At 51.2% G+C, this 18,904-nt stretch overlaps 1 protein-coding gene across 5 annotated transcripts in view; it reads left to right on the forward strand.

Annotated features, from left to right (window-relative positions):
• Positions 1-18,904, forward strand: part of OSBP2 (oxysterol binding protein 2) — an 88,993-nt gene extending 70,089 nt beyond the window's left edge. For 3 of the 5 annotated variants that reach the window (XM_012731164.1, XM_012731166.1, XM_012731165.1), the window contains exons 3-13: positions 2,717-2,909; positions 3,414-3,531; positions 5,352-5,406; positions 5,657-5,803; positions 7,091-7,336; positions 8,906-9,026; positions 9,296-9,399; positions 9,470-9,565; positions 9,641-9,825; positions 16,847-17,076; positions 17,245-18,904. In XM_012731164.1, the coding sequence (XP_012586618.1) occupies positions 2,717-2,909; positions 3,414-3,531; positions 5,352-5,406; positions 5,657-5,803; positions 7,091-7,336; positions 8,906-9,026; positions 9,296-9,399; positions 9,470-9,565; positions 9,641-9,825; positions 16,847-17,076; positions 17,245-17,390 (1,641 nt within the window). In that variant the 3' untranslated portion in view covers positions 17,391-18,904. Of the gene's footprint in view, positions 1-2,716; positions 2,910-3,237; positions 3,256-3,413; positions 3,532-5,351; positions 5,407-5,656; positions 5,804-7,090; positions 7,337-8,905; positions 9,027-9,295; positions 9,400-9,469; positions 9,566-9,640; positions 9,916-16,846; positions 17,077-17,244 lie in introns of those variants that run through there. The other 2 variants (XM_012731163.1, XM_012731162.1) reach the window with 2 other exon arrangements.

The raw sequence follows: 18,904 nt of genomic DNA on the forward strand, positions 1-18,904 counted from the left end.
GTGTCAGTGCGGCCTTGCAGGTTTCCTCCTTTTCGCCGCCTTTGGACCCCAGGCCAGAGAGAGGCAGGAGTCAGTAATCTACCGTGTGGGGCTCCATATGCTGGGGTGAGTGTGGGGAAGTGGCCTCAGCTCCAGCAACCCAAAGAGCAAAGGGGTCCAGATACCTGCCCAGCTGGGAGCCCCAAAATCTGAGAGCCACGTGACTGGCCCACACCTGGCTCAGCTGGCTGCAGCTGGAGATGGAGTCTCTCTACGCCGAGGCACGGGAGGTGACAGGGTGCTGCGTGCCCTGGCAGAGGTGCAGCTGGGACCGTGGGGCCTGGCCTCTGGGCCCACACACCCTCTGCCTTGGGGAGTCCTTGACAAGTCCCCTGGCCTGTCTTCCCCCTCCAGGGGGATCTGTTACCTCGGTGCTGGTGAGGATGCCCCAGACAGCCCTGCCCAGTGACATGAGAGGGGGTGGCATCAGCACAGCAGCTTTGTGTGGAGCTGAACCAGCAAAGGGAAGACACAGTGCCTGTGGGTGTGGGGAGGGGTGGCACCCCAGTAAATGAGGTTGGAGGGGGTGGGGCGCCAGGTCTGTGAGAGGCTCATTTCCGAAGTGTTGATGTCTGTGAATTTCAAGGACAGGGAAGGAGCCTAATTCATCTTTAAGCTATGACTATCTCCCCTTTTTGCTTTTGCTGCTTGGAGGCCCAGAGACCACCTAGAGCCCTGTGGCATGACTTCATGGGGGTTATTTGCCAGGACCTTTGGCCACTGTCTTATTCTGTTTTATGGTTCTTACTTTGTTTGAAACACCCTGAGTTACGTGGAAGGAAAGCAACTATCTATGTCAAGGCTCAGTGGCAGATGGTCACAGGTTGGCAGGGAGGGGTGGCCGCAGCTACAGCGGAGCTGAGGGAGGGAAGAAGCCCTGCGGCTGGGCAGTCGAGCGGCATAGGCGACACTGTCCATCAGACAGGGCACCCTCGGACCAGTAAGAATTCAGAAAACCGTGAAGCCTGGGACATGTCTCTGCCCGCATTAAGGCTCAGTGCTTGCCACAGCCAGGGCCCCTGCACCTCCCTCAAAAGGGGCTGTGCTCTGTGCGGAAGTGGCCTTGAGGCGAGCATGGCCCTCAGGCGCGACACTGGAACCTGGCCGCTTGCCCTTGTTGACCTGGGTCTCCAGGACAGGAGGAGCCCGAAGGAGCTCCCTGGAGCAGTGTGCGCAGGGCCCGGGTGCTTCCCCAGCGCCAGGGCTCCCCAGGCGGCAGCCCTCAGTGGCGCCCAGGGTGGAGGCTCCTGCCTCCGTCAGCCAACAGGTGACAGGAGCAGAGGCTGGTCTGGGCACTGGGCTGAGTTCAGGGATGACGTGCAGCAAGGGCCAGGAGCAGTAGCCGGGCCCAGAGCGCCCTGGGCTGGGGGGCTGGGACCACCGCTCTGCTGCCTCCTGCTCTTTGACCTGAGAGCCTGAGTCCACCAACTGTGGGATGAGGTGGGCACCTCCACACTCGACTCACAGTGCTCTGGCAAGCGCTAGAAAGTTCTTGAGGTATCCAGAGGGGTACCCTGCCCCGATCCCGCACCCACTGCCATCTTCTAACCTGCTGGTGCAGACCCAGTAAGGACGAGGCTTTGAGTCTGCTCTCAGGACGACGCCCCCAGGCCTGCAGCACTGCAGCGGGGTGCTGGCCCAGCCTGTTTCCTTTGGAGGCCTGTCCTAGTGGGGTGCATGCTCATCCAGCCAATACCCTGGAGCCCCCACACCCAGTGCCCTACAGAAGCGGCGGCAGCACCCAACAGAGTGTATCAGGCACCCCTTTACCTGGCGCACCCCATCACTTCCTGGTTCCTCCCACAGCTCGTCAAGATATTGTTGTCCACACCCCTGATGAGGGCCGGGCCCCCCTCTTCCCCTGGGGAAACACATCTCTGGCCCTCAGGGTTAGATGTATGTGGGGCGTGCAGAGGCGGGAAGGGTGCAGGGGTGCGGCAGGGTCTGCAGGCTTGGCCTGAGGGGAGGCGCCAGCCCGCAAATCCAGAGGCCCCTGCCTTGGACCTCACTGCCCTCCACTGTGATGACAGGTGAAATGACCACTCCTGCTGCATAAGAGAGGGGGAGCCACCTACCAGCCCAGGAAGCTGAAAAGCATCCGGGTGTTGTAGGCCACGAGTTTCAAGGGGGGACCTTAAAAGTAGTCATGGGATGCCGATTACGAGGCAACCTGGTGGAAAACTCCAGTTGCTCTGCCAGACAAGACTCATTACCTCTCGGAGCCGACTAGTGTGGCAGAAGGTGGCTTTCACCCTCCTGTGCCAGAGCCGGCATCTAACCAAGCTAGCCTCGGGTGTCAGGAGCGACAGCGGTCATGACAAACCTGAGTTCCAGCAGCTGCGGCAGCGGCAGCGGAAGGTTCGGGCCCCAGCTGCTGCTGGCCTGGCCGACTGGCAACATGCTGGATTTGACACCCTGCACTAGCATCCCGGCCAGGAGGCTGGCCAGGGCGGAGGCCAGTCCCGGAGCGGGCTCCAAGAAAGCCAGGACCCCAGAGAGGCCAGAGGAGACAGCAAAGATGCTCACAACTACCCCGTGATGACAGAGGGAGGGAGACAGCACCCAGGACCTTCCTCCCGGCCCTGCCCCAGCGAGGGGGGTGTGGAGTGGGAGCGGGGGCGGAGGGAACACAGGCCTCGGCCGGCTCTGGTCTCAGGGGCCACTGTTCGCCCCCCAGGCCTGCAGGGACTTCCTGGAACTAGCGGAGACACACAGCCGGAAATGGCAGCGGGCGTTGCAGTATGAGCAAGAGCAGCGTGTCCATCTGGAGGAGACCATTGAGCAGCTAGCCAAGCAGCACAACAGCCTTGAGCGGGCGTTCCGCAGTGCTCCCGGCCGGGCCTCCAACCCTGCCAAGAGCTTCAGTGAGGGTGAGAGCACGGGCCCCTGCGTCTGGCTCAGGCTGCTGGCCTGTCCCCTGGCACCGCCCCGACAGCACAGCCCTTCACATGCTGGTCTTGGCCAGCTCTGGCCTGCCTCTACGGCTGTGTGTTCTCCACACCCACCTCCCCCTGGCGGCAGTCTCCGTGTCTAGTTCCAGTTCTCAAAAGTTCTGTGAGTTCAGCCAGCCCTTTGGCTGGGGCTAGCCCAGAGGCCAGGGCGCTGCCCGCCTCACCTGGAGCAAGGGGTCCTGCGTACCCCAGGAAGGGGGACTGTCAGCGAGGGAAGGGGTCCACGAATTGAGAGGGCAGGGGAAGAGGGAGGTCTGTGCCAGAGGTGAGAGAAAAGAACATGCTAGAACAGGGAGCAAGGGCAGCAAGCCAGATTAGCCAGGACCCGGAGATGGGAATGGAGGGGCTGGAGTGTGGAAGGGGGGGGCTGGGCTGGGGGGGGGCGCCACAGGCTCTGGGCAGAATCTCTGCATGTGTCTGCAGGAAGCCTCTTGACTCCCAAAGGAGAAGACAGTGAGGAAGATGAAGATACCGAGTACTTTGACGCCATGGAAGACGCCACGTCCTTCATCACCGTGATCACGCAGGCCAAGGAGGACAGGTGACGGCGGAGCCCCTCCAACCGGCCTTCCTCACCCCGTTATCCCACTCCAGTTGTTCTTTGCACTTGGGTTTTTGTTTCTTTGAAATCTTGCTCCAGATTTTGTTGTTTTGAAAACTGGGCATTGGCTGAATCCATTTCCAGGGGCTAGGGAGCAGGGAGCCCCTGAAGGCTGCCGCTTGCTCACTCTCATCTCAGAGGTGCTCAGAGCCCTGACCACCCCCTTCACGCCAGCATTCCAGAACGTGGCCCTGCAGGGGCTCTTTTATTTTCTATTCCTAAGAAGCCTTTGTTTTGCTTTTCATAAAAGCCTGCGCTGTCAGGATGCTTAAATACAGATCTGAGCACGGAAGCATAGCCGGGACATCTATTAGCCCCGAACATGATCTGTCAGGTGCTCTGGGTACCTCAGAATGAGCCCGTGGAGGGGCCACGCTGGTGCTGAGGGGAGAGGCAGCTGCACACGGGTCAGAGGGAAACACCAAGGGCTTGAGTGTGGATTCACTGTGACTAGTGGTTCAAGCCTCATTAGAACCTTTTATTTCCATCAAATCACTGACGGTCTTCATCTATGACAGGGTGGGTGAGGATGGCAGCCGTGGGCTAGGGAGCCCCACAGATGTCTGGAGCCCCACAGATGTCTGGAGCCCCTGTCTGGCCTGGGAAGCTGGGGCCCGGGACAGTGACATAACTGACCACAGCCTGTGCTGCCCCATGTCACATGCACCCAGGGACTGTGCCAGTCTCGGGATGCCCCATGCTCCCCACAAATGTGCACAGCAGGTAGAGCACTTAGCCTGTCAGCAGCCTTGCACCATATTGTTCTACTGCCGCCCAGACCCCCCGAATCCCAGTGGGGAGCAGCAGGCAAAAAGCCCTGGCCACTCTTTTTCGTGCCCGTGTGGAGCACAGTGCTTTACGCCCACTGTCCCAGTTTCCTTCAGGGCAAGAGCTGTTCAGATCCCTCTTGCCCCCTCGGGGCCTTTCCAGTCTCACTGCAGTATATTTCCCACTCAGAATCACTCTTCTTCTCCATTGACTCTTAAATGACTTCTGTGGCTCTTAAAACTAGCATGGCTTAGCTGCTGTTAGCCGCTGTGAATGTCCCGCAGCCAGGAGGGCCCTGCAGGCTGGCTCCCTCGCCTCTTCCTCTGTTGGTGGAAGAAGCCCCAGCCTCTGCTCATGCCCAGCACTTCTCATGGCTCTGGAGGCCCAGCCGGCCCCCTTCCTGGGCTGCAGCTGCAAGGGCGTGACAGGCCCCCTGCCCACTATCTGCAGCGCCGTGCCTGTCCCCTGTAACGGCACGGTGATTCTTTCCCATCCCTTGAGGCCTGTCTGCCAGATGCCCTCAACCCCAGCTGGCCCAGGTCACCCTCCTTGGGGCTTCCACAGAGCCTGGGCTCCTCAGCCATAGCACTTCCAGGTAGCTATTCTGGCCAACCCCGCCACACGTGTTCACTACACAGAGATGCACCCAGCCTGCATCCTGCCCTTCTAGAGCTCCAGCTTGGTGAGGGAGTCAGCGAGGACACGGTGGGCTCTTCCAGAGGAGGAGCCCACCCCTGGGCACATCTGGGTCAGCCAGTTCCCTGGAGGGGGGTGTGTGCAGGGACCCTGAGGGTGGGCGTTCCTTCTAATTGCTACCCAGGACCCCTCAACGCCCCCCCCCGAGTGTCCTTAATTAGACACCCCCTCTGGAGCAGCAGCCTTGGGATGAGCTGCGTCCCAGACCTCACTGAGGGGATGGACAGAAGGTGGCCAAGCCCTGAAGAGGCCCCAGGACTTGTAAATAACTCATCCCCTCCTTTTGTTTCCTGCAGAAAAGCTGAGGGTGGGACAGGGACAGGTCCTGTGGACTGGACCTCGCCTGACAATGTAAGTGAGGTCGAAGTACCTGAGGGTGGCTGAGGGGTGGGGGAGAGGTAGCACCTCAAGCTCAGGGCCCCCGTGGCTGCCTCTGGGTTCCTGACCTGCCTCCATGGAGAGTTCAGCAGAGCCAGCCTCTAGGCAGCGTGCCAGTGGCTGGCTGGACCCAAGGGGCTGCTGGGCGAGGTCAAGGTGAGGCCTGGTGTACCCCGAGAATGCTCTGGTCTTTGCTGATGTGTGTACCCTGCTTGTCTGGTAGATGCTAGATGGCGCTTCACTTGTGCCCAAGGAAGCCCCCAAAGTCAAGAGGCGTGCCCGCATCCCCGACAAGCCCAACTACAGTCTCAATCTGTGGAGCATCATGAAGAACTGCATCGGCCGGGAGCTTTCCAAAATCCCCATGCCGGTAGGCAGCTAGAGCAGGGCAGCCGTGGTGGGTGGGGCAGTGAGGGGGTCTTCCCGTGCATGCACGGGGTCCTGTGCATGCATGAGGAGTGGTGGCCTGTGAGAAGTTCAAGCAGCCCCAGTGTCATTTTTTTTTTAAAGATTTATTCACTCATACAGAACTGGGGTACAGGCCAGAGATGCGGTGGGTGAGAGGATTCACCAGAGACAGAGTGGGGAGCAGAACAGGCAGATGGACGAAGTACACTGCTGAGGGGAGCAGCAGGCAGGTCAGGAGAGGTCTGCCACGCCATGTGGATTTCCTCCGGGGCAGGCGGGGATCGAACTCATGCAGAAGTGGCTTAAGCTTCTTAGTGCAGTGCTTTAACCCGCTGCACCACCAGGGAGGCCCCCAGTGTCATTTTTAATGGCACCAAAGCAGTATGTAACCGATGCCTGAATCATGCCCACCGGCACTGCAAACGCCAACCTCAGGCAATGAGGGAAGGAGCCAGGAGGGGAATCTACAGCCAGCTGAGATCCACACAGTCCACCCGTGGATCTCCGTTGGCCTCGCGGTGTCCCAGTGTCCCGACCTCCCAGAGGGTTACAGGATCGGGCAGTACGTGTGGACGGGCGGCCCGCCTCCATGCCCGGAGCCGTCCAGAGCCATCCCCAGAGGCTGAGGGCAGAGCTGACCTTTGTGCTGCCAAGCCACAGTGGCTTCTCCAGAGGAAGTTCTGAGGCTCCAGAACAAATTTGGTGTCTCGCATGACCCGTGACCCACTTCACAGCGCACAGAAAGACCCTGCCTGATGGCTGGCCCCAGTGAAAGTGATCCTGCCCTTCCCTAACAAAGATGGGGACCCCGCGCGGAGCCCTGCCAGGAAACTAGCACAATAGCTCAGAATGTGAAGCCGACCTGCTTCAGCCATCCACTCATTCATTCAGTCCCTCATTTTAAGATTCAGAGCCCCGGCCTTCGCGGAGTTCCATCCCAGGAGAGGAGCCTGCCGGTGAACGCAGTGCAGGTGGATGCGCTACAGCACGTCAGAAGTCCTGCAGGCTGTGGGGAAACCGAGGCAGGAGGGGCGGGGCGGCGCAGGGGCGGGGCTGTGGCTTTAGGTTAGGCCCCAGAAGAGCTTGGCCCAGAAGAGACGTGGCCTTCCAATTGGTGTGTCCCGGAACCTCTGGGCAAAGCAAGGGTGCTCTGCCGACCCAAGGGTGCCAGAAGCAGCAGCTTCGGCTCAGCCTTGCAGCTGGGCAGCCTGCGGGCCCTGGGGTCCTCACCATCTACCCACCCCACCAGGTCAACTTTAACGAGCCCCTGTCCATGCTCCAGCGGCTGACAGAGGACCTGGAGTACCACCACCTGCTGGACAAGGCGGTGCACTGCACCAACCCAGTGGAGCAGATGTGCCTGGTGGCGGCCTTCTCCGTGTCCTCCTACTCCACCACTGTGCACCGCATCGCCAAGCCGTTCAACCCCATGCTGGGGGAGACCTTCGAGCTGGACCGCCTTGATGACATGGGCCTGCGTTCCATCTGTGAGCAGGTGAGGCCGACTCCAGCCAAGCCGCTCCCGTTGGCCCAGGGTCGGAGCAAGATGAGTGGGACACATTCTCCCAAAGGGCCATCAATCCAGGGCCCCGTCCAAGAGCACGCTGCCCAGGAGGCAGTGAGGGCCAGAACTTGGGTTCATCACTGAGCCAGAAGGCACCAGGTGGGGAGGAGACTGTGCCCGGCAGGGCCCTGGTTAATGACAGCTGGGGCGAGCTCACCTCCATTTTCTCCACCCCTTCTCTACGGCTTCCCTGCTGAGACGCTTATTCCCCTCATGGAGAACCGAAGTCAGGCACGTGGGCTGGGAACCTCAGCAGTGACCTCTGAACCCTAGAGGCCTATCTGGAAAGAAGCAACTCTGTTGGTGCCTGAATGAAGGGGAGGGCTCGGGTGGGTTGCGCTGCATGAAGTCGCCCAGGAGTGAATTCCAGGCTGGCATCTGCTGTGTGCCAGGCACTGCACAGGGCCTGGCATCTGCTGTGTGCCAGGCACTGCACAGGGCCCCGGCGTTGAGCTCACCAAACAGGCAGGTCAGAGTCCAGTGCCCAGTTTCAAAGGCAATGCCAGGCCGGGGAGGTGGGTGGTCAGAGCGTGGGTCTGTGTGGGAGGTGGAGCTGCTGGGTTTGCTGATGTCCTGGACTTTGGGGTGAGAAATGCAGGGAAGAGGCAAGTGTGGTCCGACTGTTGGGTGAACGCATTTCTTCGTTCAGCTGCACTGGCAGGTGCCATGTCAGTCAGATGGGGCTGGATGCTGATGGTGCGGGAAGTTGCGATGCAACCAATGGGGTGTCATCTGGTGTGCGTGTCGTGGGGCAGCAGCAGATGCAGGCATGTGCGGATGTTTCTGGCTCTTTCAGAAAAGGGGTGATCAGAGAGAAAGGGGATGCCATGGACAGAGCAGCAGTTGGGGCAAACTGGAGGCAGCCTGCAGACCCTGGATTTATGTGGGCAGTGGTCACAGTGGGGTGAAGGAGGCGTGACACCCAGCTGGTGGGGAGAATGGAGCACAGGCATACAAGTGGAGCAGGGGGCTGGCAATGGCTTCTGTTCCTATCCACATGGTCTGGGGCGGGGAGGGTGTGTGAAGGGGCTGATTCTAGACATATCTGAGGGAGTAACAGTTACCTGAGTTAAAGTGGCTTCCCTAGTCTGGGCTTCCTTCGTATAACATGGCACAAAGCACACCTTTGCAGGCATGTGGGAAGGTTAACTGCAGCACAAAAGCCCTCAGTGGAGCAAAACGCCTCACTTTACCAGTCCCTGTGTAGTCTGTCATAGTCCATCCTTGAGGTCCAGGCTTTATTGTCACCCCCATTTCACAGCCACAAGAGCCGGTACAGAGACACCAGTCCTCGGCTCGTGCCCACATCAGGTTAGGGCAGGCCCAGGCTGCCTCCCTCATGCTTTCCTGCTGAGGACACACTGTCTGGGGGCCTGCCTTGGGCACCCAGAGGAACAGTGTGGTCATTTCAGGGCCACAGAGCTGTGTGTACCGGGCACAGGACAGGCAGGTCTGGGCCCGTGGCCTGCAGATGCTCATGTCCTGTGGGTCCGGTCTCAGGTGAGCCACCACCCACCATCGGCCGCGCACTATGTGTTCTCCAAGCACGGCTGGAGTCTGTGGCAGGAGATCACCATCTCCAGCAAGTTCCGGGGGAAATACCTCTCCATCATGCCGCTAGGTAAGCTGGGGCCCTGTGTTCCCCTAAAATAGAAAGACATCCTGGATTAGGGTCCTCCGGGTGACCAATCCAGAGCCAGTTTGGGGCCTCCAAGGGCGACATTAGTCTTTGTGCAGGTCTGTGCCCCCACTGCGTGGGCCTCGCTGGCCTGTGGCCTGGCCTCTGGTCTGCACGAGCACTGCTCCTGGTTCTCAGGGCCCTGGGACTGTGGGCAGGCTGGCTGGGGCCCACCCTGGCAGACCATGACTGACCCCATCTCTGGCCTCCAGGTGCCATCCACTTAGAATTCCAGACCAGTGGGAATCACTACGTGTGGAGGAAGAGCACCTCAACGGTGCATAACATCATTGTGGGCAAACTCTGGATTGACCAGGTTAGAGCGGTATCCTCAGGGAGGGGGCTGACAGCTTAGTGATTAGCCACTGACCACTGTCCTTCTCCAGACAGGGGACATCGAGATCGTGAATCATAAGACGAAGGACCGATGCCAGCTAAAGTTCTTGCCCTACAGCTACTTCTCCAAAGATGTAGCTCGGAAGGTAAGGAAGGCCACCTCCCAGAGACTCAGGGCCTGGAGAGGCTTGTGCCCATGCTGGCCCTGCTCATGTCCACAGGTGACAGGAGTGGTGAGTGACAGCCAGGGCGAGGCTCACTACGTGCTGTCAGGCTCGTGGGATGAACAGATGGAGTGCGCCAAGATTGTGCAAAGCAGCCCGAGCAGCCCCAGCTTGGAAGGGAAGCAGAAGACAGTGTACCAGACGCTGCCAGCCAAGCTGCTGTGGAAGAAGTACCCACTGCCGTGAGTGGGGCTGTGAAGGGCACCCATGGGCTGCAAGTCGGGGAGAAGAGCAGGCAGGAGAGGGAAATGGAGAAGGGGGCAAGTGGATGGGCGGGGGTCGCTGCCGGGCCAGACAGGAAGTGAGCAACAGCCGTAGGAGGTTGGGGGCGCTATCCACATGCAGCGGACACTGTTAGGTGGCTGACACCGTGGCATGGTAACCAGAGACCCCACAGTAAAGAGCTGTGGCCCTAGGAGATGGCAGAAAGTCCTGTGCAGAAACTTTATAGACAGACTGACACTAAATGTGAACATAACTGCAAGAAACAAAGTTATAAAACCAGGCAAAGCAGATTTCACAGAGCAAAACAGGAATTACACATGGGAAAGATAAAATAGCTGAGACTGGGAACTTCATGGGAAGGTTTAATTAGATTCATCAATGGAAGAGAGGCTAGAAGAAATGATCAAGAACTGAAGCTAGAGACAAAATATGGAAAAGATAAGACAGAATGAAAAGGCTGCCACCCCCCACCCAGAGGGAGACCAGAGCAGCCTCCCAGCAGCCCTGTGCACTGGCCAGACGGCAGAGTCTCGGGAACACAACCCCTGCTTGCAAGCTCTAGAGCAGGCGCAGCACAGATCCAGGTGTGGAAACAAAGAGACCACATCTGACAAGAAAACAAGAATTTTCCACACCTACAGTGAAGCTGTTAAAACTAACTCAAAAAGAAAATATTAAACAGATTTTTAAAAAGGCATGACTTTCCAAGGAACAGCAGACCGGCAACTCTTATCCACAATAATGGGAGCTTGAAAACAATCAATGAGACCTTCCATGTGCAGAAAGATTCACTGCCAGCCTAGAATCACACACCCAGCAAGAATATCTTTCAAGAGGGAAGCTGAAACAGGTACCTTTCACATACCTGCACTAACAGATGTACCTCTGCTAGAAGGAACTGATCCTAGGTGAAAGTTTGCAGTTGTAGGACTAAAGAACAAAAATTATGGAAGCTCAGCAAACACTGAATAACAAGAATAATAATGTGTCTAGGGGGCTAAAACCTAAAGCATCAAGTTAAAATAGGATCTCACAATTACATGTGTCCGGGGGAGGGGGGTGAGTGGGGGGAAGCTGCCTCAGTGTCCTCACACCACCCAAAAGGAGGGTCGGGACTTGGCTGTGTGAAACATGTGGGTGCATTCCTAAAGAAACCACTCAAATAATACATTTGATTAGAATCCCAGAAGGAAAGGAAAGGGATAAAAGTGGAGATGAGAAATGGGTAAAGAAATAGGTAAATTTCCCCAAATAAAAATGATGAGATGAAAAAACCTCAGCTTGAAAGGACCTGTAGCATACCAAAGACGAGAGATAAAGACCTTGCTAGACAGAAAATTAAAAATGCTATGGTAATAGCTTACAGGGAGGAATAAAAGATTTCAGTCAAGGATAAAAAATAAGATTGACATCAGCTTTTTCAGTAGCCAACAGTGAATATTTTCAAACCCAAGAAAAAAATGAAACCAGAAACAAGAAATTTCTGTCCAATCAAGCTATCAAATAGGAGAGTATGATTTAAAAAAAAAAAAGTCAACTTCAGAAGGCGTGTACAGAAAAATCCAAGAAAATTGTACTTACTAACATAGAGGGGGAAAATCCAGAAAATGCTGTAAAAGACACAAAGTAAATGGTGGCCTTGACTACTGAGCCCATAGGAAAATATTCTCGTGATAACACAGAATTTAAAATGTAGATAATGGTAACATGATGGTATTTGAAAGAATGCTAAGAATGCTAAGGAACAGACATAATATGTAAGATTTTAAAAATAATTAAAATTAAAAAGAAAAACTGGAACAAATAAAAACCCTAAAAGAAGAGGCGATGACCTGCCCCGACCACAGCTCACCTGCTGCAGACAGTGTCCAGGGCCTACTTCCTAGTGGCCATCACACCCCGGAGAAAGGCCTACAGGGATGCCAAAGGAGACAAAACCTAGGTGACTGACAAGCCACGGAGTAGAGTCACAAGGTTATCTGCTCCTCCTACCCCTCTCCCCCAGCCAGACCCTAAAAAGGCCTCTGCAAAGACGGAGAAGGGGCCCAGTGGACTAAAAGGGGTAAAGCTGATGCTGATAAGAATGGAATAATCCTGCAGGAAGCAGGAATGCCAAAGCACACCAGGCCCAGAGAGCCAAGTGAAATGTGTGCTTTTTTTGATAACTGTACTTTCAGTGGCTATACAATTTGAGGTAATATTTTTTATCAAGTGTTCTAAAATTGCAAAAAAGAAAAATCCCCAGTAAATTAACATAGAAATAGGTTCAAGCATAATACATATATAAATGGCTGCAATCCAACAATTAAAAAGTAAAAATACTGACTGGATTTTTAAAACTCCAGATATACACACTTTCTAAGATAGTCAAAACATAAAGATTTGTAATGGTTGAAAGTAAAAGACATGTCATAAAAATACTAACCAAAAAAAGTAAAGCTATGTTTACCATACCAGGAAAACAGATTTGTAAACAAATGCATTACTTAGGGTCAAAAGAACTACTACGTAATGACAGAAGGTTGAATTCTTCAACAAAGTGTAATAGCTTCAAATATTTTATGCTTGTAAAATATACAACACTTAACTGATAATAAAACCCTTAAATTGATAGTTAAATCTTTATCACTGTGGAAGATTTCAATATACCGCTTTCACTTATTGATAAGTCAGGTGGGAGAGGAGAATAAAACAACAAGGATATAAAGGAGACTGAAATAACACAGGTTATACACATACTTATGGATTCAACAATCAGAGAAATTTTACCCAGTTAGACCTGGAATGTTTGCAAAAGTCAGTGATGTACTAGACTAAAAGAAAGCCTCAACCAAGTTACAGAGAAGCATCCAGACTATAACCTGTTTTTCATAAGGTTCTTAAACAGAAGTTAGGGACAATGGGAAAAGTTTTGAGTTGCTAAATAACTCATAAGTATAATAACAAATTAGAATAAAAATTACTAGAACTGAATGATAATGAAAATACATAAAAACTGGATGGAATAATAATGAAAAGATATTAAAGGCAATGTTTCAACAGAAATATATTGCCTTAAATAGTATATAAGCTCATTCATTTTGTTTTTTTCTGAGTTTCCTTTCTAATAAGTTAGAAAATGTATAAACCTAAACAAAGAAGAAAATATACTTTAAAAATAACGGCAGAGATTAATAAAACAAAAAGTCTGAAATGCCAAAAATTGATTCTTTGAGAAAACATACCTGATATAAAACTACTGGTAAGATTGATCAAAAGAGAATATAGCAATAAATGGTATTAATGAAGAGTTATATATGACATATAAGGTCTACAGAAATAATTAAAAATTTAGATGGGAAGGAACAATTCTTAGAAAAATATAACTTATAAGAACTAAGTCAAGAACAAAAATCCTGGGCCCCTCCCTGGTGACACAACAGGCTAAAGGACAGGCACTATGACGCTGTCTGCAGCTACTGCAGCCAGGGAGCTGACCCACATGGAGCAGCAGACCTCTCCTAATCTACTTACTGCTTCCCTCAGCAGTACACTTCATCAGTTTGCCTGTTTTGCTCCTCACTGGATTTCTGGTGAAATATCTCACCTCTGCACCCTGGGCTGTACCCCAATTCTTGTATGCATAAATAAATGAATCTTAAAAAATAAATAAAAAGCCTGCAAAGTGCCATAATAATTGAGGAAACTGAAGTAGTAGTTAAAAAATTCCCACAAATAAAACATAAAGCCCAGATAATTTTATAGGTGAATTCTACCAAATTTTCAAGAAATATATCATCTCAATTTTATATAAAAAAAATCTTCCAGGCCATAGAAAAAGAATTCTACTCTCCTATACTGTGAGATCAGTATAACCCTAACATAGGCCAGGCTGAGACATTAATGGGAAAATAAAATTTTTCTCCTATTTCACTCATGAATCTCTCTAAGCAAAATTCCAAAACAAGACACCCAAATCCAATCCAATAGTGTATAACAAACCTTCTTCAATCATATTTTATCCTGAATATGCAGGATTGATTTTATATTAAAAATCCATAATTTTTTCATATTAATATAGTTGAATAGATTCAGAAAAAGCATTTTAAGATTATTATGTAAAAGTGAGTTGCATTTTTACACTAATGGCAAACAACTAAAAAATACAATTTAGGACATCAGTGATATTGTAATAAATGCTATATTCAAGAACTCTGCAGAAAATTATAAAGCTTTACTAAGATATTTAAAAAGAGCCAATTCTATGGAGAAAGATTAATGTTCCTGTGTAGGAAATAATTAGTAAGAGAGTTAGTAGACCAAATAAAATCCCATTGTGATTTTCTTCTGGTTTTTAAAATTTATAGTACTAAAGGGCCAGGACATTTAGATAGAATAATTAATAAGAGGACTTGTCTTTATAGATATCAGAACTTATTTTGAAGCTGTTGTGGGACATAATAATGAGCCTGGAAACAGCTCATTATCCCTAAAGACTGGGCTATGCCAAAGGTGGCATGTCAGATCAGGTGGCAGACGGGACTGTTTGTCATTCTGTAAAAGGATCTGGGGAGATGGTTACCATGTGGAAAAGATTACCTAAACCCCTTCCTCACGTTATGCAAAAATCAGCTCCAAAAAAAGGTCTTATAATTAGGAAGTTTGACTTGCTGATAAACAATGAGTTAAACTCTAAGCAGAAAGTATAACTATCTTTTAGCTCTTAAGAAAATTCTCAAAGAAGACACAAAAGCATTGATATATTTGACAATATTAAAATACTTGTGTTCATTCAAAGAAAGTTTAGCTCAATACAAGGCAGTTTAATGATCCACCTGACAAGGGTAATAGAATCAAGAATACATTAAGAGTATTTTAGCCACAATTAAAAATCATTTTAAAATATGTAAAGACCTTGAAAATCAATCAATAAAGCAAAAATATTCCACTAGAAAAATGGCAAGAGTTATGAACAACAATTTCATAGAAGAAACTTGGCCAGTCATGTAGAACTGACCAATATTGTCAGTGGACAGGATAGTGCAAATCAAAACACATAGGATATGATTTTACATTCATTTGACTTGGAAAGACACTGCCAGTGGAAGTGTCGAGGTGGTGCACCTAGCTGGAAAGCAGTGTGGTCTCACCTCTAAATAAGAGCATCCCAGGGTGCAGCCCAGAATTCCACTTCCAAGTGTATACTCAAGAGACACTCTGCAAACGTACAATAGAAACGTGCATCAGATTATCCCAAAGCAGAGGCATGAAAACAACCCAATTTTTTTGGAGATCAGTGTGGTATATTCACATAAGGGGCTAGTGTATAATAATTGATATAAAGGAACCACAGCAACATGCTCTAGATCTTAATGTAATACTAAGTTAAAAAAAAAAAAGCCCCAAAGGTTACATACATCATGAGATTCCATTTATACAGCTAAAAACAAATATCCACACTTAAGACTAACTGTAAAGATGCAATAAAATTATATTGAAAAGGAAAGCAGAGGACTAATGAACCCAGGAGTCTTGCTGATGGCTCCTGGGAAGGGGATGGGTTAGTGAATATGGTTGAACATAGAGCTGCATTTTTTGGGTCAGGATTCTACCTTCTCCTTAGAATGGAAAGTTTGTATTAATCAAAGGCAATGTAAGAACCAAGAGAGGATGTCATGGACAAAGGATTATGGCTAACCTAAAACTGCACCTGAGCTCCAAACAAAGGAGCAAAATAAGAAAAGGGAAGATTCTACTCTAACATAATAGTAATTACATTAAGCGCTCCTATTGTAATAGGTACAAAGTTTCAGGTAAATTTTTTTTAAACACAAATATATATGGTTTACAGGTGAGCCACTGAAGTAAGAAAATAAAGATTGAAATTAAAAGATGCAAAAAGATGTGTCAATAGACATACAAGTCAAAAGCTGCTGCAGCTCTTAATATTTGCAATTAATTAGTCATCGTAGTAATAGTAATATTAATACCACAAGACATACTTTAAAACAAAAAGACTGTCCCTAGAAAGGACATGATGTTCACCAGGAGAAAGTTTTAAATTTTAACTCTATGAAGACATAGTCCCAAAATACATACACAGTCCGAGTTGGCAGGAATATAAGGACGATGGACTAATTAACAACAAAAGGGGAAAATTTCAACAACTTTTCTAAGTAGTGAAAAGAGGCAAAAAATAAATACGCAAAGTTTGAATAATAGGGCCTACACCCTGGGAGAGGGAGGGAAGACAGTGCATTCAACAAATGTGAAAAACACCTTCTCTTCAGTTACACATGGAACATTGGCAAAAATTGACCCAATACTGGGCCATAAAGGAAATTTCAAAGAACTGAACTTCTATCAAGTCCACGGTTTACTATAAGGCAGTTACACTTGAAATAAAGCTGACAAAATGTTTACAAACTTAAAACGTCCAGCTAATCCATAGGTCAGCAGATATGGATATTAAGAAAATATAACTAATAATGGAAATAACACATCAAAATGGTGGGAGATTTGGCTACTGCAGGAGTTGGGGGTTATGTGTAGCTTTAAATGTACAAATTAGAAAAAGGAAAAAGCTGAAAAGACTGCACTAAGCTTCCATCTCAGGAAATTGTAGAAAGAACAGTAAAACAGCCTCAACAGAGGAAAAGGATATAAAAGCAGTATGGATAAACAGAACCACCTGAAATACAGAATCAACCTTTTCCTCTTCAACCAATGGAGAGACACGGCCGCTCCCGTGCCCGCACATTGGGAACCCAGAGAAGGGGCCCGCAGAAGGGGCGCTGGTGCGATGTTAGAAATAACTGCAGATGCACGTGAAAGCCCGGGGAAAATATGCAAACCCCCAGACAAGTTTAACACGGCAAAACATGCAAGTTGGTGGGTGCGCGGCGCGGGAAACTGCAGAGGGGTGCCAGCAGCTTTTTTCGGGGTCAGTGTGGACCGGGGAGGGATGGGCGCGCGCTGGCTCACGGTGCCCTCTGGCAGGGAGAACGCGGAGAACATGTACTACTTCTCGGAGCTGGCCCTGACCCTCAACGAGCACGAGGACGGCGTGGCGCCCACCGACAGCCGCCTGCGGCCCGACCAGCGGCTGATGGAGAAGGGGCACTGGGACCAGGCCAACGTGGAGAAGCAGCGGCTGGAGGACAAGCAGCGCCTGTCGAGGCGCCGCCGGCTGGAGGCCTGCTCTCGGGGCTGCAGCGGCTCTGAGGATGGTGAGCCTGAGGAGACTTCAGGGTGCCCTCACTGAAGGGGGGGGTCGGAGTGGGGCGGGGAGGGATGGGGCTAGAGGCTGAAGGGGTGGTGTCCCCGGGCTCCAGGGGACGGGAGTGAGGCGTCCAAGGGGCAGCCAATGGCCCACAGCCGCTTGCTCTGCCCACCAGCAGAAAAGGAGGTCGATGTGTACATGCCGCTGTGGTTCGAGAAGAGGCTGGACCCGCTGACCGGGGAGATGGCCTGCATGTACAAGGGCGGCTACTGGGAGGCCAAGGAGAGGCAGGACTGGCACATGTGCCCCAACATCTTCTGAGTGATACCCGCTCCTGCAAATACAGGCGCCTGCACAGCCTGGTCCACCTTTTCTTGAATGCATTCGACTTAGTACTCAGTGGCCCTTCCCCCCAAGACACACACACTTACCTTTTCTTCTCCCCGCCTTTTAAACATTTTTTTGTGGGCTCCCCTTGGAAGGAGGAAGTGCTGAGCCAGGTTCTCTCCAGCCCCCAGGTGCCCATGTTACCTTCACTTACGGACTTGGGCTCCAACCAGACCCCAGCTCCCAGTTACAACTCAGGCAGGCTAGTGGGCCATGGACCGCCCATGTCACCAGCCCCCATCCAGGGAGGAACTGGCCCCTCCTAGGGAGCTGCTTTTGACTTTTTTAGAAAAACTATCTCCATTTGTGCCCAGCCAAGATGTTTTAGTAAATATTTTTTAGCACAACACTTAGCAGAAGACTTTCTAAGTGTGCTTTCTTGACACAAAAGTGTCCTGGCAAAAAGCCCCTTCTTTTTAAGACATCAGGAAACCAGCCAGACCCCTTGAGTTGGGAGTATTTTCTAGGTCAATTTAGCAAGCCCACTCCCACCCCGTTTGTATCTAAGCTGCCTGTGCCCTAAGAGCCCAGAAAGCCCACAGAAAAGGAAACAGGAGCCTCACCCTGGCCCATGAGAGCACAATTCAGTTGTCTCCGGAGCTATAACCCCACCCACCACTAGGGAGGGAAGCTGAAGACAACCATGTGAATCTGAGGGCAAGAGCCCTCTGCCTTGCTGGGCAGCCCCAGAGAGACAGGAAAGGGCAGGGGGCAGGGCCTGCAGGTGCTCTCCACCCCAGAACCAGGCTCCAAATCAGCAATAATGAATAAACTCTTGGCCCATCCTGGGCTGGTACAGAGACCCAGTTCCCATTGCAGCCGGGTCTGGAGGACGGTATCTCAGCACCCCTTGAACTCTTTATTTGCCTGATTTATATATATGACATATAAATATATATAAAATAACTATTTTGCTTAAATTTCTATGGTCTGTGGAAGTTAAAAAATGATGAAGACAGGGTGTCCCTGTCTGAGTTTGGCCCTCCTGTCAGCTGTGCCCTGCCCTCTCCTCAGACCCTGTCCCAATGGCTTCAGCCAACAGTGGGGGACTGGGCTCTAAGAAATACAGCGAGGAGCGACCTCTGAGCCAGTGGGTTGCACTCCTAGCCAACTTAATGGCAGAAGGTGGAGCTTTCCAGGCTCCCCCCTTCCCAAGCCCCAACACACCCATTACCTGGATGGTGGTTAAACTGCTGAGCTTTGGGTAGTTAAAACTGCCGGGGCTTTAGCTGTTAAAATGCTTGTGAGGAGGGTGTCTGTGGAGAAGCCACAGGCCTACCACAGACAGCATTGGTTTGGACCCAGTCCCTGTTCAGTGGACACTATCTGGGGTAGGACAGATGGCATCTGGCCGCATGCCAGCCTACAAATTCTGTCTCTTCCCCCACCTCACCACGCTCCTCCCTCCTCCTCCTCTTTCCCTCTCCCTCCTCTCTCTGTGTAAATAA

Source organism: Condylura cristata, unplaced genomic scaffold, assembly GCF_000260355.1.
Source record: "Condylura cristata isolate star-nosed mole 26May11 unplaced genomic scaffold, ConCri1.0 scaffold00029, whole genome shotgun sequence".
Taxonomy (NCBI): domain Eukaryota; kingdom Metazoa; phylum Chordata; class Mammalia; order Eulipotyphla; family Talpidae; genus Condylura; species Condylura cristata.